This window comes from Oxyura jamaicensis, chromosome 2, assembly GCF_011077185.1.
Source record: "Oxyura jamaicensis isolate SHBP4307 breed ruddy duck chromosome 2, BPBGC_Ojam_1.0, whole genome shotgun sequence".
NCBI lineage: Eukaryota > Metazoa > Chordata > Aves > Anseriformes > Anatidae > Oxyura > Oxyura jamaicensis.
The window spans coordinates 46,438,119-46,457,574 of NC_048894.1; the positions used below are offsets into that span (position 1 = coordinate 46,438,119).

General features: G+C 41.3%; 2 protein-coding genes across 2 annotated transcripts in view; both read right to left on the minus strand.

Annotated features, from left to right (window-relative positions):
- Positions 1-475: 475 nt before the first annotated feature.
- On the minus strand, positions 476-7,518 carry TMEM42 (transmembrane protein 42). The gene is made up of 3 exons (XM_035319034.1): positions 7,346-7,518; positions 2,577-2,723; positions 476-1,768 (listed from the first exon to the last, which is right to left on the minus strand). The coding sequence occupies exons 1-3, from the start codon at positions 7,451-7,453 to the stop codon at positions 1,625-1,627; spliced, it is 399 nt and encodes a 132-aa protein (XP_035174925.1). The 5' UTR covers positions 7,454-7,518; the 3' UTR covers positions 476-1,624.
- A 1,719-nt stretch (positions 7,519-9,237) lies between these two features.
- The window catches only part of KIF15 (kinesin family member 15), a 35,470-nt gene continuing 25,251 nt past the window's right edge, over positions 9,238-19,456 (minus strand). The window contains exons 25-35 of the mRNA XM_035317779.1: positions 18,921-19,025; positions 18,016-18,138; positions 16,412-16,558; positions 15,428-15,535; positions 14,967-15,131; positions 14,402-14,511; positions 13,257-13,329; positions 12,619-12,656; positions 10,791-10,956; positions 10,222-10,353; positions 9,238-9,911 (exon numbers count right to left, since the gene is read on the minus strand). Of these exons, the coding sequence (XP_035173670.1) occupies positions 9,849-9,911; positions 10,222-10,353; positions 10,791-10,956; positions 12,619-12,656; positions 13,257-13,329; positions 14,402-14,511; positions 14,967-15,131; positions 15,428-15,535; positions 16,412-16,558; positions 18,016-18,138; positions 18,921-19,025 (1,230 nt within the window). The 3' untranslated portion in view covers positions 9,238-9,848. The remainder of the gene's footprint in view (positions 9,912-10,221; positions 10,354-10,790; positions 10,957-12,618; positions 12,657-13,256; positions 13,330-14,401; positions 14,512-14,966; positions 15,132-15,427; positions 15,536-16,411; positions 16,559-18,015; positions 18,139-18,920; positions 19,026-19,456) is intronic.

The following is a 19,456-nucleotide window of genomic DNA, read 5'->3' on the forward strand; positions in this document are numbered from 1 at the left end:
CCGCTGGTACCCAGAAGAGCCTTCTCCGCATTTATGGAATAAAGGCACTGGGAGCGATCTGCTCCCCTTCCTGCCCGTTCCTCTTTTTGGAAGGAAAGACTTCTGAGCACACCAGGGGGAAAGGCACCTCTCAGGACACGGGTGGCAGATGTGAGGAGTCAGGGCACTCTCTTGAAGCAGGGGCCCTACAGCAAGGGCACAGGGACTTTTTTGCTTTCCGATACAAAGAAGGAAAAGGCACAAACCCATCTCCAGTGGCATTTCCACCGGGAAGTCTATTTTTACAATCCTGTTGGGCACAGAGCCAATCTGTCAGTTGCGACAAAACTTACAGGTTCCAATAACGAGGCTCACACAAATGTGTCCTTGGGTTTTCTGCACATGCCACAACCGTGACTCACCTTCTGCACTTACAAGAAGACGTGGACAGCATGGCAAGCCCAGAGCAAACAAGTGGTATCACCAGCATGATGCATACATGTTTAGGCATCATTATGATTCTTTATTAGGATTGCAATAAAAATTTACCAAGGATGACAAGCATGTGCAGGCAAGGGAAAGAAGCCAACACCTTAGAAAGGATGATTCTTGACACATGCAATGTATAGACAGGCATACATTGTCATCCTGACAATGAAGAGCAATCACCCACACAAAATTTAGCACGAGTGGGGTACCAATGGTCTATTTAATTACATTACACAAATGGAAAACAGTATCATCCAGAGGGGTAAAAAAAATGTTGCTTGAGAAACTCCATTTCCACTTAGAGCAACTGTCAGCTTAAAAGGGGAGGGAGGTGCATCAAACATGGACACTCTTAATGAAAACAGCTGACTGTTCACATGTATTCTCCCAAAATTACAGTTTGACCTACACAAACCAGGAATGGCCATCAAAAAATCACTGCTGGTCAAGAAGATAAAGGAAAAAGCAACCTTACAATGAGTAATGCGTCAGGAATGGAAGAGTGGGAATTACGGACATCAGATGTAAAGGGCAAGGTATCAGGTGTGTGTGATAGGGCAATCTGAAGGAATTAATGGAATGCTCCACCATCTTCCAGGCAATGGGAACATGGGGTAAGCACGGGGCCTCTTCAAGAGGCAGCAAGGAAAATCATCCCCGGCAGAGCAGAAATGTCTGCAGCATTCAGCACCTAATTCTGTTCGCTTTTCCATTTTGGGGTAGTTCATCTTATGGAAAAGTACCAATGCACAGGCACCTTCCATAGGCACCATGTTTACTTTCTGCCTTCCGTCCCTGAACTGGGAAGGCTCCATCACCGCAGGGTGTGAAGAGGAGGGGTGGCTGATAAGCCTCTGGCTCCGGTTTCCAGACAACTGACTCAGAACTGATCAGCTCTCTCCCAAGTAGTTGCTGTTTCCACACCTCCACCAGGCACCTGGGAATGGCTGCACTGGCTGAACACGGAAAATACAATGTGCATGACTTTGCAAATCGAGGGAGAAGCGTGCAAGGGGGGTTAGCAAGTCTTTAGGTGCTTGGCTGGCTCCAGCGCTGAATTAGGAGAAAGTGCATGGGGTGAGGATCTGGTTAGGACCTGGCAGTGGCAATAGCTGAGGTATTATCCAGGCTGAAAATGGAGAAGGAGGAAAGACCCTCACGTCTCCTTCTTCTCTACTGGGAGTGGCGCTGGCCGGGGCGCAGCGGTGTGCAGCAGAACGAGGCCACAGAGCATCATGGCGACGCCAACCCACCACAGGGATGTCCACGTCTCCCCAAAGAGAAGCTTGCCCAGGATGGCCTGAAGGAAAAGAAAAAGACAAAGCTTTGCCGGGCTGAGCTGTCCCAAAGCCTTCTGTGCTGCCAGCTCCTCCCCAGGGCTGTGGGGACTTCAGCTGGGGGAGCCTGCCTAGAAAAACACCACCACTAAAAAACAGCTGCTGATGATGCTGGAGACAACCTACTGTATCACCCAGCCTGGAAGTGCAGCCAGATGGTAGTCCCCAACCAGGATTTTGGTAGCTGCACATGTACTTTGTTGCCTTGCCAGCACCTCTCAGGAATCAAGTCTCCACTCCAGTCAATAAAAACACATCTCCTCTCACTTGAGAGTGTTTCGGACAAGGTTGTAAGCTGGCTGCAAAGTGCTGGAGCACTGAAAAAAGATCGACAGCTTGTGAGACAGAAATGCAAGCAGAAAATAAAAAAAAAACAACTGTGTGTCAAAAATGTTCCTACTGTCACTTAGAGACAGTGCGTCCTCACACACAGTTAGGGTGGCTTTGGCTTATCACAGGTGAGATTTCACTAAAGCAAAAGCAAAACAAAACAATGCTCCCAGCCCAATCTCTCACTGGCAATTAGAAAATTTCTTTACATGTTATAGCTGCTGTAAGGTATGGTTCTTGGCAGCAATGCCCTTCATCCTGCACCACCCAGAAAATATTACAGCCTCTGTGTGAAGAACAGGTACAGCAGCTGAGGGCTGATACAATTATTTCACAGCTGCCTGTGCAGGGGTACTTACATCTCCCTTTGCAGCCAGCATCACCGTTCCCACATCACTGTGCTCCTCTAGCCTCCAGCACCTCAGGAATGAATTTACTTACCGAAGAGATGAAGTTGGAGGCTGTTGTTGTCACAGAGGCAGAAGCCGAGGAGGAGGAGAGTCGCAGGGCTTTTGCAAAGACCGTCCACATGACTGCATTGCAGGCACACACCAAGCCAATGCAGCCTACGCGAAGCAGCACAGGCAGCTGCAGGACAAAAGGGGAAAACCCGCTTATTTTTACTGACTGCTTATTCAGCCTCACTATCTCATGGGCACTTTGGAGCAAAACCAAACGGCATGGGCTTGAAACTGAATTACAGATGGTATCACATGAAGATGAATACATTAAGCCACGGAAGACAAAAGAAGCAAGAAAACAGCTCTGGATGGAGTGTGTCTGTGGTGTCCTGCTCTGAATCCAACCTCAGACTATAAACTGAGAAGAGCCGGGACAGCATATAGAAGCTGTCATACCAGAAGCCAAAGTACAGAAAGCTCCTGACCTCATGAGCTGGTGCACATGCAATTCAGTGAGATGCCCTTCATTCATCACCAGATGTATGGAAATGGGTCAAATTCACCCCTGCAGAGAGGAACACAGATGCTGTATGTGCCAGCACTGTGTATGGCCCAGGATGGGTCAGTTGTGTATTTGGGCTGAGTTCTGTGTGGGCCCAAACCACCAGTCCTCATCGCCTCCTGGTGACCTGGCCTGCGTGCCTGCTGCAGCAAGGGCAGATCAGGGTCCTCTGGGAGGAAAGTGAGAGCTAAGGGGCTTTGTGCCTTATTTTACATGCTCTCTGGAGAGCAGGTTTACTGAGAGCTCCAGCATTTAATAGCAATGAAACCACCTCTGAACTCTAGGGCCTTCACAGCCAACGAAGTTCTTGAGAAAGAGAGGAAGGTCCTTAGGTGACCTGACAAGATATGTAACATCCTCAGTCTGGAAAAAGGACATAGTTTTGCTTAAATAGCCTTTACCATCTGCCATCTCCCCCACATCAGCAGTTCTTGCAGCTGTGGCCATCTTCATAGCCCCCGGGTGTTGTGCAGCTGACGTGAAGGCACCAAGGGAGGAAGCCACAGGCAGAACAACTCCTGCAAACACTCAGGGAGCACACAACGATGAGGAAAAGCAAGGCTTTGCCTCAGCCCATAGCGATCATGCCTTCACGGCTCATCGCCTCTCGGTCAACAACAGGCCGTTGTGGGATCAGCCTCGAGGCAGACAGGACTGGAGGTGTGAAGCCACCTGCAAACACGGCTTGGGTGGCACCTGCCCTGCAGGAAGGGCTGCACTGTGCCCTCCCCATGCCAGCCGGCCTGACCACTAGGGCCACCAACCTTATGCTCCTGTCCAGAAGAAGACGTTAATCAGGAGCCAGGGCAGGTCACAGGGCTTTCTGAAGCAAGTTCAACCTTAAAGGAAAAGGTCATAAAGGAAAACCCCGCTCGACAGCTAGCACTAGCTCTCCAAAGATAACCCCACACCACAGAGGTCATGTGTTTGGCCTCCTCAGTTGCAAAGGCCTCCAACTTTATCAGGGCAACAGCAAACACGAACAATTCCCACCTGCAAAGTGCTTTGCGGCACGAGGCCCTTCGCCCCGACACACCGCCGTCCTGTCAAACCTTGCCTAGAAGGATTGCAGGGCCAGCCATGCCCACACGCCACTTTTAGGTCCTTTGAGGAAGAAACCTGCTGCCACGTTATGGCTCACCACGGGATGGGCTTTGCCTGCTGGCCTCTGTGGTGGCTCCTTGTTCCTGGCCTCATGGTCTGCCTGGGTTGAGAGGCAGTTCTACCTTGCACCTGTGCATGTCCATGTGTGCCTATGGTGGGTAGGCAGTTTTGGAAGACAGGAAGAATATTTCCATGTTCTACCTAAATTCAGTATATTCTTTGGATCAGAAAGAGCCTACCAAGGTAGACCGTTAGGAAAAAGGGCCTTGGGGTATAAAGATCTCGTTACTATCTCCAGCTGCCCACCAGAGGGTGTAGAGAAGGTAGAGCCAGGCTCCTCTCTGAGGTGTGTAGGGATTTGACAAGGGGCAAGTAAAGGTTAGAAAAGGCAAAATGTTGATATAATAGCAGGAAAAACAAAGGTGACCAAACACTGAAGCAGAGATTAGAGGCTCTTTAACCTTGCAGGTATTCAAAACTTGACTGGAGAAGGCCATGAGCAACCAGTTACCCTACTGAGGTTGGACCAGAGACCTCTGGAGGTCCTGCCTAACCTGAATTACACCACGAGTCTACCAGTGGTGGAACAAAGCTGGCTCCCACCGTCACAGCAGCTATGCTATCTTCACAAGGAACCCAGAACCCATTGCTGAACTTCTGTTGCAGAGACACGGATATTGGCTGTGGTGTGCTCTGGAGGTGGCACAGGCCCAGAAGGAAGGTGTTCTAGAGTGAGTTTGAGTCCTTCCGCGTCCAGGGCAGAGGAGTTGTCACTGCAGTGGCACACAGGTGCAGAGATGGGAACATCCCCGGGTGCTCCCCACAAGGAAGGAGGGAGGTGTAATTCCTCCCCTGCCAAGAGCTCAGCAGAGCCAGCCCAGTGAGTCAAAGATTACTGTTCTGATTGCTTTTCTAAGATGAGATTAATTTCAGTGTACATTTCAGATAATCCAGAATCACTGGTGAAATGGCAGAAGTAAATTTAGATGGAGTTTGGCAGGGCAGAGGGGAAAGTAAAGAAAAGGTTTTGTTCAAGTGAAATGACCCCTTGTGGTCAGGTCACTCTCAGGCTGGTCCACCACAACACATCTGTCTGACCTAGAAATCCATCCTTGTGCTGCTCTTGAGTATCCTGATACTCCACGTCAAAATATCTTAGACGTGTTAATATACTTTTAACATTTGCTGTCACTTTCCGTTCTGTACAAGTGATGGCTACTTACTTGGTCTGTTTTTAGATTTCTGTATTTCTTCCTCAAACACAGAACTTAAACCTCTGTTACTTTGTGGCTGCTCTGCAGAAATGCCTTCATAGCAAGTGCACAGGAGTCAAGGAAGTAGTGAGCCCTCTGAAATGTTTAAGTGTTTATGGTCCTGTACAATTTAAGCTACTTGGAAAACTGGTATTTACTTGAAACTGTTAGTTTTACATCTGGACTTATTAATTTAGTTCATAATCATTGCCTAGAATGGACCTGAAAAGTAACTGGAGGAACCAATTTATTCAGAAAAACAAAACACAGTCATGGAATAGGAGTGTGGTTGAGGTTGGAATGGACCTCTGGAGCTCACCTTGTCCAAGCTCCCAGCTCAAGAAGGGTCAGCTAGAGCTGATGCCCAGGACCATGTTCAAAGGGCTTTTGAATCTCCAAGGAAGAGAACCCACAACCTCTCTGGGCAACCTGTGCCACTGCTCCCTCACCCACGCAGCGCTTCCTGGTGTTCAGAGGGAACCTCCTATGTTCAGTTCATGCCCATTGCCTCTGGGCACCGGGCACCACTGGAAAAAGCCTGCCTCGGTCCTCTCTGTACCCACCCTTCAGTTGTTCACACACACTGATGAGATCCCCCTGAGCCTCCTCCTCTTCAGACTGAACAGTCCCAGCTCCCTCTGCCTCTCCTCACAGGAGAGGTGATCCAGATCCTTCACCAACTTCATGGCCCTTGGCTGGACCTCCTTCAGCAGCTCCGTGTCTCTCTTGTAGTGGGGAGAGTTGGATGTGACACAGCACTCACCAGTGCTGAGCAGAGGGGAAGGATCACCCCCCCTTGACTTGCTGGCAACACTCCTCCTCATGGACACACTTTCTCATGTCACCTTCAAAAAGATCAATAAATGGGCAATATTTCTGTACATTTCAAAGGAGAAAAAGACTCAGAAAACATGCTGTCAACGTTTACAGTAATTCCATGCTCTGCTTTTCTGTCAGTGCAGAGCACAATCTTTTGGGAAGGGATCAGAGAGAGTAACAGGATTTAAAATTATTGATTTCCCTTCCTGCCACGCATTTTGATATATCAGAAAGGATCAACAGGATTGGTGAGTATGGAGTTCTTTTTATTATTATTATTATTTTTTATTTTTTATTTTTTTTTAACCATCTCCAATAAACACACAAGTTGATTTTTTTTTACCCTGACACAGGGCTGGATTTTTTTTTTTTTTTTTCAGATATGCTTTGTGTTCTGGGCTCTCCTTTGAATTTCAAGTCCAAATGTACATTTGCCACGTCCTGCTCTTTGCCTTGTCTCCCCGGTGTGTTTTCAGGATACACTCCTGCTGCCTACCTCAGCATCTCTCCCATACCCAACATGTTTTGTGCATCTCCACCTTCGCCGTGCCTGTCCTAGAGCTCACCTGTGCAGGCGAGGACACTGAACACTTTTTAAGGTGAAAGGCCAGCAGCCCGACGTGACCTTTCACACAGTGGGGTTTGAGAAACACAGCCGTGATTAAGATCATCTCCCATGCACAGCCGACCGAGAGCTCGCCAGATGAGCAAAGTTGACTGCTCCACCTCCTCACTGCTCCTGCCACGAGTGAACAGACACAGAGAAGGTTCCCCACTGCATTCCCAGACTAATAAACTTGCTTCACTCTGCTCCCTGTCATTCCTACAACACTCTGGCCAACCTTCCCGAAGCTCAAGGCACAGCTCTCCAGCACATTTCCCTCCAACCCCTGCAGGGCAGCCCCCGATGGAGCACGAGGAAGAACCCCCTATGCGGGGATTCCGCCTGCTTTTTTTTTTTTTGTTTTTCCCCCCAATCCGCCTTGCACCCAGAAGCCCCAGCAAGGCCTGCCGGGAGGGAGGGGCCGAGCAGCGGCCATTTCTCCCTGCTCTTCCTCCCTCCTTCCTTACCCAGCCTCCGGCGCCCCGCAGGGGACGCGCTCCCAGCGCCAGCTTCGCCGCCGCCGCCGCCGCCGCCCCCAGCAGCCCCGCGGCCGCCGCCGCCACTGCCGCCCGCATGGCGGCCCCGGGAAGGAGGGCGGCGGGAGGAGCTGCGGAGGAAAGGGGAAGGGCTGGGCTCTGCGCGGCTTGGGGACGCACGGAGGTAGCGTCTGCAAGGATACAGCACGAGGAACGGCTGGGGGAACTGGGGTGGTTTAGTCTGGGGAAGAGGAGGCTCAGGGGAGACCTTATTGCTCTCTGCAGCTACCTGAAAGGAGGCTGTGGGGAGCTGGGGGTCAGCCTTTTCCTGCAGATGACTAGTGATAGGACTAGAGGGAATGGCCTCAAGTTGTGCCAGAGGAGGTTTAGGTTGGAAATGAGGAGACATTTCTTCTCAGAAGGAGCAGTCAGGCATTGGAAGGGGTTGCCCAGGGAGGTGGTGGAGTCACCGTCCCTGGGGGTGTTCAAGGAAAGGTTGGATGTGGTGCTTGGGGACATGGCTTAGTGGGTGACAGTGCTGGTAGGGGGATGGTTGGACCAGATGATCTTGGAGGTCTTTTCTAACTTTAAAGCAGCCTGAGGTCAATGCCCCAGGACGGACAGTTGGGCTGAGGCAGGTTTGGTATTGCCGTCTTCTAGGGTTGCAGCAAACACCCACACGGTAAAGGTTTGTGAGCCTCGATCTGCTCTCCAACACAGATTACAAGCACTCTTAAGTCTAGTCTGCTACTATTTGTCTACAGAGCAAACAAACTATTCAGTGTACGTTCAGCTTCTGACTTCTATACTCCACACCACAGCTAAAGTGGGGGAAAAAAAAGCTGCAGCATTAGGTGACCTTTAAATTTTTAGATGAGCCCTTCCTTCAGTCAAATACTGAAGAAGCTTTTAGGAAGCATGCTGTCCTTTAATTGGTACATCTTTGTTCCCTTTTGCCCTATTACTTATGGGCAGAGGCAGCATTGTACAAAGTAGCCAAAACTGGGACTTCCTGACTGTAAAAAAACAGTAAAAACAAGCACTTAGTGTCACAATATCCATCAGAAGTTTGTGTTCTGCTAATAAGTTTGTTATTTGCAATAGTTCTCTACCTTAACTGTGATTAAGGCAGTTTATACTGTATTCCTAAAGTGTTTTGCATATTTTCAGACTGTTTCTTAATATTTCTATCTTCTGTTTGATAAGAAAAGGGTTGCAAAACACCTAGAAAGCATATCCTGCAATGCTTATTGTCCTGGCTTCAGTTAGGACTGAGTTAATTTCCTCCTAGTAGCTGGTAGGGTGCTATGTTTTGGATTAGGATGAGAAGAGCACTGATAACATGCTGATGTTTTAATTGCTGCAGAGCAGTGCTTACACCAAGCCAAGGACCTTTCAGCTTCTCGCTCTGTCCTGCCAGCGGGCAGGCTGGGGGTGCAGCAAGAGCTGGGAGGGGACAGGCCCAGGACAGCTGACCCCAACTGGCCACAGGGGTACTCCATACCTTATGGTGTCATGCTGAACAATAGATAGGGGTGGCTGGCTGGGGTGGGGGGCCGGCTGCTCGGGGTTGGGCTGGGCATTGGTCAGCGGGTAGTGAGCAATTGCATTGTGCATCACTTGTTTCATATACATTATTATTATTATTTCTTATCTCAATAAACTGTCTTTATCTCAACCCACAGGCTTCACTTTCCCGTTTCTCTCCCCCATCCCAGTGAGGGAGGGTGGAGGGTGAGTGAACAGCCATATGGTGCTTAGCTGCTGGCCGGGTTAAACCACAACACTTATGTAAAAATCTGCTGGAAATCTTACACCGGAGAAAAATAGTTTTTGAAAGTGTTTTAATTCCAAATAGAGAAAGAAGAATACAAAAGCCAAAATATATTTACAGTATTATTTACAAATCCATTACGGTCATATTCCTCTTTTATTGAACAAACTACATATAAATTTGCATTTTGAAAACGAGTAAGTATTAACAGTTATTAAATTTGACAAGTTCATGACAAGTTCATTTTAACCCACTACAAACATCCCTCCTTTAGGATAAAAAAATCACAAAGAAATTATGCCTTTAAAAATTCAGCTCTGGTAGAAAAAGTAGCATTTCAGAAGATTTCAGCAGAGACCTGAATAAAAGCACAAAAGGAATAAGGAGTCTTAGTACGTTTCCAGAGAGAAAGCTTTTCCCTGACAAGGTACAAAAAATTCAAGAAGTATCTTCCAGCACCTATACAAAAATCATATTTTGAAGAGTTACAGAACCCCTTCAATAGGAAGGTATTAATATGTCGATGAAAGCTGCCCACTTAGTTAAGTAAAGTTCTTCACTAAAAGTTGTTACTAGAAAAAAAGATTGGTCTGAGTACAGCAGCCAACATTCAGGAACAACAGCAAAAGTGAAGTTTGACAATTAGCTTTTGCTCATGCTGTACACTTGAAACACAGAGCTTTGCAGGTTTTTTTGTGTCATAGCTGATCTATATGCTATCTACATGTGACATCGTTTAGTTTCTTTCAAGAAAGCGTTTTCAACTCGTAGTTTTTCAGTCTCCTGTAAAACAGGAAAAAAAGGTATTTAGAACTATATAGGCATTAGGGAAATTATATTCACTTTTTTCATATTTCTAAATAAATGATAACTTTATTTGTCCAAGTGTTTTGAACACTTGAGGAAATAAAAAGGTAGTTCTTGTTTGGGGGACCGTGAGGAGGCAGACTGGCCATGACCTACACAGCTGTTTAAGATCAGAGGTATCTATTACTCTCAAACAGAAGAGCAAGAATGTTTTGGAAAGTTTTCACCTTTGCTGCCCTCTACATCACATCATTACTCCATCTGTACTGTACTCTATGAAACTTACCTCAGTAAGTTTAGCGTAATCTTTCTTCAGTTTCACAAGATACTGAATCTTCTGGTTTAGATTTTGATGACCAAGTAATTTCCCATTCTCCTCAGCAAGAGCGTCAACTTGCTTCCTCAGCAAGTCCATTTCCTGTAATTAGTAAATACACAGTGTACATCTTGCTTTAGACCCTCCTTCTTTTTTGGACAAAATATCTCATTTAGATCTGCTTAACATAGTAACGTTCAATTTTGTTGTAACATACGATGCAAGACTTAGTTGTCCAATCCAACTTTGTTGCATGTCTCCTTGGGTACTCCACTAGATGCCTCTAGGCGAAAGGTGAAATGCATCATTTGATTTGTACTACAAACTGTAACACTGAGTTCTGTATCCGGAGTTCCACTGGCGTTTCACCAGTGCACCAGAAAACAGCATTACAAATATAACTAATCTGTTACACAAAACATTTTCAGAGGCAGTCTGTGATTGCTAATTCAATTCTAATTCAGAATATTATTAAATTAGCAACAGCTCTACCTCTGCTGAATAAGATTTTACCATGAAAGACAAAAATTGCATATAACCTTTCCAATTCTGTCTCTCTCTTCATACGTTTCCTCCAGTTTTGATCGAATTTCTTCTTTTTCATGAAACGCTTTCAGCTCCAAAGCTCTAGTTCGTTCCATCTCCTGCGTCATTTCAAGACAAATATTCTCCCTGATTCTGAGAGCATTTTTGGTCTCTTCTAATCTGCCAATAAAAAAAGCATCATAAAATGTTGAAAAACGAACGTAAGTGGCATGCAAGAGAAATACTATGTCAGCCTCAGACACAGAAGCAGACTTTTAAAGACATCCTTTTGACAGAATTTATTTTCCCTAGAACTCAGTGCGAGCAGAAGGAAAAATTACATCCTGCTTCAAAACTCTTGTGTTTGGTACTCTCTCTTAAACAAGGTGTTGTTTTGGAGTTGACCTTTTTGGGAAGAGTGCTCTTTCTAATCCAGGATGAACAACTCCACTCATGAAACAGAAAATAGAATCAGACTACAAGATAACTTAGGCATGTAAATCACTTAAGGCATGTAAGTTTGTCCAGTGAATTCCGTTGCAGTTCAAATTTCCCCTAAAGTGCTTGATCGTACATAGCTTTTCCCTAATGCTATTTTTGCTCAGAAACATCTCTGAACAGCAGAGATGTCCAAGTTTATCTGGCCTGATAACAGAATAAGGACTGCCACTTTGAATAGACACCTTGTCTGCTGAAAATACTTTAATTCTATCAGTCTCACAGAATATTAAAATCTTTGTCATCGAACTTAGCAGCATGTCTACTGATACAAACAACTGTAATTTTGCATTCAACTATTCTATAAATTACATTTATACAATATAATGTCATCAGTTTTGTTTCACCAAAGCCTGATTGTAAGGCCAACTGTATTAAAATAGTCTTCATTTACTGTGTTTGTCAAAAAATTTTCTCAATGACAAAGGGAATCTGTTTTTCCTCTCTGTACGTTATTTGCTTGTATGAGACACTGTAACACTATTACAAAGCACGTTTCAAAGAGCAGACAGGTATGAAAAAGCAATGCATTGAATAGTAAAATAACCCCTGCCCAGGACTAGGTCTTCAGTAAAAATTAGTATGAATTACTTTTGAAATGACTGTGTTCATAAAAATAATCTTCATCCTTAAAAGTTATTAACATAGAAAGCACACCATTAAATAGCAATAACCCAAATAATTAAGAGATTCAGCCACTATGAGTCCCTGAAGCAATACAGATTAGGCTAAGAATAACAGGAGCAGCATCTTTGAACTAATTTAATTCTGGTATTTTATTTCTTGACTACTATTGATCCTTGGGGTGGAACGTGAATTTCTAGGACTCCTTACGCATCAGTGCGAATACAGTCTAGAAATACTTTCATAAGTAGTTTTTCCTACTCAAGATAAAATGGAAAAAAAACTTCAACAAATATCATAAAAACAATTAGATGAAGTTTATAATTTAAAATATTTACAGTGCTAGTAAATAAGCAAACAGTATTTCAATTTCATTTGAAAAGGAATGTGCTTGGAAATCATCGCATATAGAAGTTTTCAAAACCCTACAGTGTAGGTAATTTTAAACAATTCAAAATTGAGAACCTCCTAACCAAAGCTTTTCCTATTTCAGAGTATTTCCTGATAAACTGTTAACCTTTCAGAAAATGTAGTAACAGGTGCTACCACCACCTACTGATGAGGAAGAGTAAAAACTTGATGTATTTTGTAAAAAGTGTTAACATTTTAGAAATGTATCTTTTATAATTTCAGATCTTGGACTTCTCTTCCTTAAATATAACATTTGGTATTAATGAGTTTAATACAAGTCTCCAGTTCAATGAGTAATATTAAACTTACTCTGCTTTCATTTTCAGCATCTCCTCCATTGCTTTGTTCTGTAAAAGTTCAAAATATGAGTTACATTCATAATGCTTAAAGCATGTGTATCTATTTAAAATGATTTGTTATTTACCTGATGCCAAGTATCTAATTCTAAAAACTATCAAAATCGTCATACCACCAAATAATTCACATCTCTAACATTCACTATAAATTCATCTCCTGGCTGTATGCACATATTTCCATTTCATGCCAGCACAAATGACCCATAGGAGTGTCTCTACTCATTCATGCACAGCAGAGCTCTAACAGGGGGTTCCTCTGCTTGGGAGATCCGCGTCAACCTCTACTGTGACATGAGCTTCCCTTTGGCAGAGCCTTGCTATTAGTAAGTGACACACTCTTCACTTTCCGACTTCGGTGAGATGAGTCAGATTTAGTGACCTGCATCTGCTTTATCTTATTGTGCAATCTGACACCCAGTTTACTGGAGTTAGACCAAGACAGAAAACTCATGAGGTGAGTACCAGGCTCTGTATCTGTTACAATTCCCTAAAAATCAGTGTTTGTTTTACTGGCATGAAATAGAAGAAAACATGATCAGTGGTATTTCACAACATGGAAACAGCGAGTACTACATGTAAAGGGTATTGTACCTTGGCCAGTCGTTCTTCAGCAATCTCCTCCTCTTTCTCTTTGAGTTGCTGAACATCAGTATGTTTCTGATCACTGGGAAGTCCAAGAATGAGAAGATTTTCACAAACATAGGAAACCAGTTGAAAAAGCTACTAGTTTAATCTCAATAAGCTGTTATGTATGTAGCTGTCTTGATGCATGTTCAGACTCAGAATAATGATCATCATAAAATGATACTAGAAGGGTTTACAACTTTTACATTCCAAGAACATCATGTTTTCCTTGGGTAGAGCATAGTGAAACCAATGCTCTAACGAAAACAAATAAAAATGTAGTAACTATGCAACTGTATATTTTGGACAACTTCATGATTGAGGTATATTTTTTTAGCTGATGGTGCTCACTTGCACAGAGACATTTTTGATAAACTTCATAGGCAAAGACAACTCAACTCCTAATTCAACTTAGCATTTAGTTGAGTTAGCATACGGGTGTCTTAAGCTACAGTTTACTAAGTTGCCCCGTAAAAATGATTTGTCATTAAATAACCAGAGTTATTTGCTGTCAATTAATATGTCTTTTGTCAAGACTTAAAACAGTGGGATATTTAATCCTTTACATTTCTGGAAAGAAAACCAAGAAAAAAGACAAGACAGAATAAAAATAATTGTGTCCAAAATTAAGTAGTATAGATTATAGCTCAAACCAAAGCTTATGAAATTTCCTATTGAGGTTTACAGCAGCAAGCCATCTTTTCAGAGAAAGTTCATTCCTTACCCTCAAAAGCATGGATGGAAAACAGGTTCCATTTAACTTTTTATGAAATTACATTGACTTCATTTGGACATATTGTATCTACTGAATTAATAACTACACAAGTAACATGGCAATATAAAATACACTGTAACGTCTACTTGTGTAATTATTTTAGATTCTGTTTCCCATTTCCTCTACAAAACATTGTTGCATTTAATAATAGGTGATTTAAAGGCAATACAATTCACAAGTCAGTAATGGATTTTCATAGAAAAGGCTGAATCAATCTCTAATTTACATGAACAATACACAAGACTGTATTTCAAATAAAAATTGTACATTTCAGTTTAGTGTACTTTACTGCTTCAAGCTAAGACAGTTTTTTTTTTTTTATTTTAGTTTCCTTTACCTGTTCTTGCTTACTCTCTGAGCTTCTGTAAGCTGGCTCTGCAAATTCCTGTTGTTTTCCACTAATATCTGCATTTCCAAACGCAAGTTCTCCAATTCAGTTAATTGTTCCTAAGCAAGTGAGATTGGAAACAGTTTATTTGAATACCAAATTGAAATTTCTGTTTTCATTTTCAGGTGAACATGCTTCTGAGTAAAACAGAAGACAAAACTATTCGTCAAAAAAAAAAAAAAAGGGCACAAAAAACTGGCAAAGATCTGCATGACCCTTCCATTTACAGCTTCAGTACAGATTTGGTTTTGAAGAAGTCAGAAGTTTCATTAGCAAAGATGTGACTATCTGACATTCATGAACAGGAAGCCATTCAGTCATTGGGAAAAATGATACATATGAACGTCTTAAGCAAGTTGTCTCTGTTTATTACATGCCTAGGTAAAGAGAAGACCAAGAACTGCCTTCCTGCATTAATGGACAGACTAGGAAGCAGAGCTCATTAAAAATCTGAACTCTGTACTTGGTCTTACTTTAACCTTACAAATGGCCTGTAGAGCTTAACTCCTAGTACCTTCAGCCGTAGAATTTCATCATTTTTAGCTCCTCGTTCCTCATTTAGTTCACGTACAAGGTGCTCCAGAGTTATTGCAGAAGCCCGCCGATCAGCAATTTCTTGCTCATGATTTTCTAAGATTTTTGCCAAATTCACATCAAAATTTGGGGGAGTTTTTGGACACTGGCAAGTTAAAAAGCAGAACAAAAAAAGTCCAAAACTATTAGTAAAGAACTGTTTCCCTTATGTCTTGATTGTGTTTTAATAGCTAATTGGAGACACATGTTAATAAATTCTTAGCACAAAAACACCAATAATACATTAAAGTTACAAACACGGTATATAGGATTTGACCATTCTTAGATACATTGTCACTTCTGCTCCCAGTCTGAAGGCATGCCATAAAGTTTATTAGTCTTTTTCAATGAACTCTAATAGTTATTATCAGGAAAATGTTTCTCTTAAGAATGTCATCATACCTGGGGAAATGTTACTGAAGATGAGTCCACAAAAAAGCAATCTATTTGCTTCATTTTTAATTCATATTCATTCTTCTTCTTCTCTAGTTCTTCTGTCATTCTGTCCAACTATTAGACATCCCAGGAAGAATTAAATTAGCTCATAATACTCACAAAAAAATAAAGCAGCCATCTCTATTTTGAGCAAGCCATTTACACAAGTGACTTTAGATTACCTTTGACTTCACCTTCATAATTGTTTCATATATTTACCTAATAAGTGTTAATCATTCAACAGTTGCATATAAGCATTTTTTGAAAGCATACATACATTATATATCACATGTAGCTAACCTGGATTTTGTTTGTAAAAGTTACTTGTCAAAACATGACTTGATACATAGATTTTATGCTGGTATAGATTTAACCAATTTTCTCTAAACGGATATGCCAACTTGACAAAAGGATTCTTCTTTTCAAAAATAACATATCCCTATTAAAGTGTTTGCCAACACAAATATAGATTAATTAGCACCATGACAGTTATAGCAATTAGAGTTAAAGTTTGCATAAAGGCTTAATGTAGCTTTTTGGTCTGCAAAGGCTCCAAATCACTCTCAGTCTGCATCATATAAACAGCTCAATTATCTCCATTACATAATGATAATGTTTGTGGGTAAGTGTTAAGCAGAGAAGAAAATAACCCCATAGGTTACCTTGCTTATAACCTCAGGTTACTCTGTCATTATATGCACTGATAATTTTACTCTACAAGAATATTTTACTGTGAAGGCAATCTCAAGGTACCATTACCAAAATATTTAAAGGTTACCTAGTCTTTTTTTAAAAGCTCGTGAACTTTAATTTTACAGGTAGAAGCATTGGTCTTCAGGAATACTGTGCACAAGATACTCTAAAATTACAAGTAAAATGTTTTTCAGAAGCTATTATTAACCACAACTCCCTCCCACGGAGCTAATTATCAGAAGAATTTCCTTGTTTTACCTGTTCCCTAAGTTCCTGGATTAAAGCTTCTTTCTTTGTTATGTCTTGCTGTGCACACTGAAGCAATGCATCATGTTTCTTAGAGGCTTCTGTCAGTCTTATCAGCTGATCAGTGGTATGATGCAAGTCTTCACACAGAAGGTCTCTCTATATTAAGTCAGTGGATGAGTAAAAAAACAATTACTACTCTAAAGCACTTGTTTCAAGATGTTTTATCCATCCTAGCAGCAGTGACAACAGCCACAAGCATGTCCCTTTTCCCTCCACTTTTTCTTCATGAATTCTAGCAAGCATTCATCTACAAATTTCTTATTTTGGCAAGTTTTCCATGCCTGTTGTTTTGGCTGTACAAAAAAAAAATCTTGCAATATAGTTGCAGTGAGATACTTGTGGGAGATGTTTAGAATTGACAATTGTTTTTAAGTTTAATATAAACTTAAAATAAGATACAATTCTGTAAATAAGGAACCAGAAAAGAATGTATAGATTTTAATCTATATTGAATCAATGATTACAGCCCTTTTAATGGACTGCTATTTTGTAGATACCTCTCAATTCATTCTAGGATCTAGACTCCCAACCCTGATCTGATAGGGCATCATACTTCCACCAAGTGTGCTAACCTGGAAGGAGAAGCAATACCTAGTATTTTAAATACCACCCTGGATTAGATTTGACAGGATCATAACGTCCATCAAGAATGCATGAAGGAAATTAGTATCTTATGTACAATGTCAAAGAAGGGAAAACTGCTTTTATCAGTAGATAGATAATACACCATTAACCTTGAGTGTAAGGAATTATTACCTGCATGTAAAAGAACACAAAACAGATTCATGTGGCCATCAACTTGGGTTTAGATGTCATAATGTCAAAGTTAGGTATGGGAATTAGTGAAGATAATCTGTTTATTAAACTTAGTGGAAATGTGTTTAATAATGGCTTTTGGGAAGCAAATACTGGAAGACTTTATGGGTGCTATATGATTGGACTAAGCATATCTATTATGACTGATTATCTTGTAGAATCTGAAATTACTTCTAAGGACAGGCCTGCTGGTTTTGCCTGAAGGACACATTTACCAAAATAACAGGGAGGGTAGTTAACAGGAAAGACCAAACTGAAAAAGAAAAATACAATTTTAAAAAGCAAAGCTGTACTTGAATCAAGCATGCTTTCTAAATCTGCTTCCAGCAGGTGGAGCTTTTGGTTAAAATTATGAGTAAAGAAAAGAAGCTATTGCATATCATAGCAGTGGTGGAAGAGAGTGTTAAATATATGTTCTTCTACCTACTTTAATTTCTCAGCTGCATCATCTAATATTGCCATTAAATTCAGCTGATGACGCCTCAGCAGCCTTGAAAAAATTAAACCAGGCTTTTAGCATAGGTTTTTAATGAAGTAGCTTATAAAATATTTATGTCAAGTAATGTGATAATTTAACAGAATTTGTCAGGTGTATCGTTAAAAATTCCTTTAAGAGCAGCCTAGCCAGCTTTAGTTTGAATTAAAATGAGGTTATGTTTTACACAAGTATTTTAAGCAAAAAACACATCCAATTAATCTGTTAAATAACCATAATACACCATCATAAATGTTTTTACCTCAATATTATCTGCTATTTGTTTTCTCTCCAAGGCCTCCCTCAGTTCTTCAATCTTCTTCTCCTGATCCTCTATGATTTGTTTGCTTTCTTCTTTTGCAGCCAGAACAAAATTATACTTGCACTAAGATTAAAATAAATTTAGAATATTTTAGGAAAACATGTTATCAAAGTACTTTAGGAAATATAAATAAATGCGTATCACACATCTTATGCTAACAACTACAAAACAATGTTTAAAAATCTCATCTGTGTCAACGACTTGTGCCATATCATACTTGTTAAATTGTACAAAACATTATTGAGTAGTCAGAACAATCGAAAATACATATTAGCCATCAAAATAATTATTGATAAAAAGCAGGCAATACACACAAATTGTTCTCATGAACATTTTCTCCATAGGGCCTCTAGTTCATACACATATGAAATCTAAAGCATTCCATGGGTTCTGCTTTTACACGCCAAACATTTTTTAATAAAGATGCTTCTTATTTACTAATAGTCACATAAACAGCTTTAATTCTTCATATATGTTTTCAGATGTAGAACACAGCTACAAAAAAAAACTCGCTCATAAATGAATTTACCATTCTGCTTCAGTTGTTCATGTCTTAAATCGCCAATTTCTGAGAAAATCTAAATGTGACTGTCAGCTGAGCATAGTTTACAAGATGTGAATAGGTCCCTTTAGAGACACTGCTCTTTACCCACCACGTGGAAAGAGTTCAGTTTTCAAGACAGCCTCAGGCATAAAATGTTCAGAAGATTTCAACATGTCAAAACAAAGAAGTTTCCTTCTAAAACACTACAGCAAGTTATGCTGTTTGAGACCCATGATAAGACATGTCATTGCCTTCCATTTCTGAAAAATGACACCATGTCCTTCAAAATGACAGAACATACATTTATATCCTCCAGCTCTCTTGTTAGGCCATCTATGGACTCAGTTTTATGATTAATTGAAGACCTCAGCTCCTGGATCTGTCTCATCAAGTCAGTTACAACTTCCTGCAACATAAAAAAGTTAATCCCCTTTTTTAAAAAATAAATAAATAAAATATATGCATAAAATACATAAAATATATGTATAAAAAGATATAAACAAACAATTTTTTGTTATTGGACTTCCTTTGGTATATTATTTGTCAATCCCAAATTTCAAACACACATTTGAAAATGAGGTCCCAATATGCACATGTAAATGAGTAACAGGAAATTTGTTAAATTATTGGCTTTTGTTCTAAGCACCTTTATAAAGGCTTAATCTGCCATGTTCATTGTAGGAGAATATTAGCCCTCAGATTTAGTCTCAGGCTGTCCTGAGTTTCTAACAGAAGTACTATAGTTTAAGGTTAATGTGTTTGTAAAGGAAAAAGGGGCACTCAAGAAACACCAATGCACTGACAAACAGTACCAAATTCTTCTGACCTTACACGTTG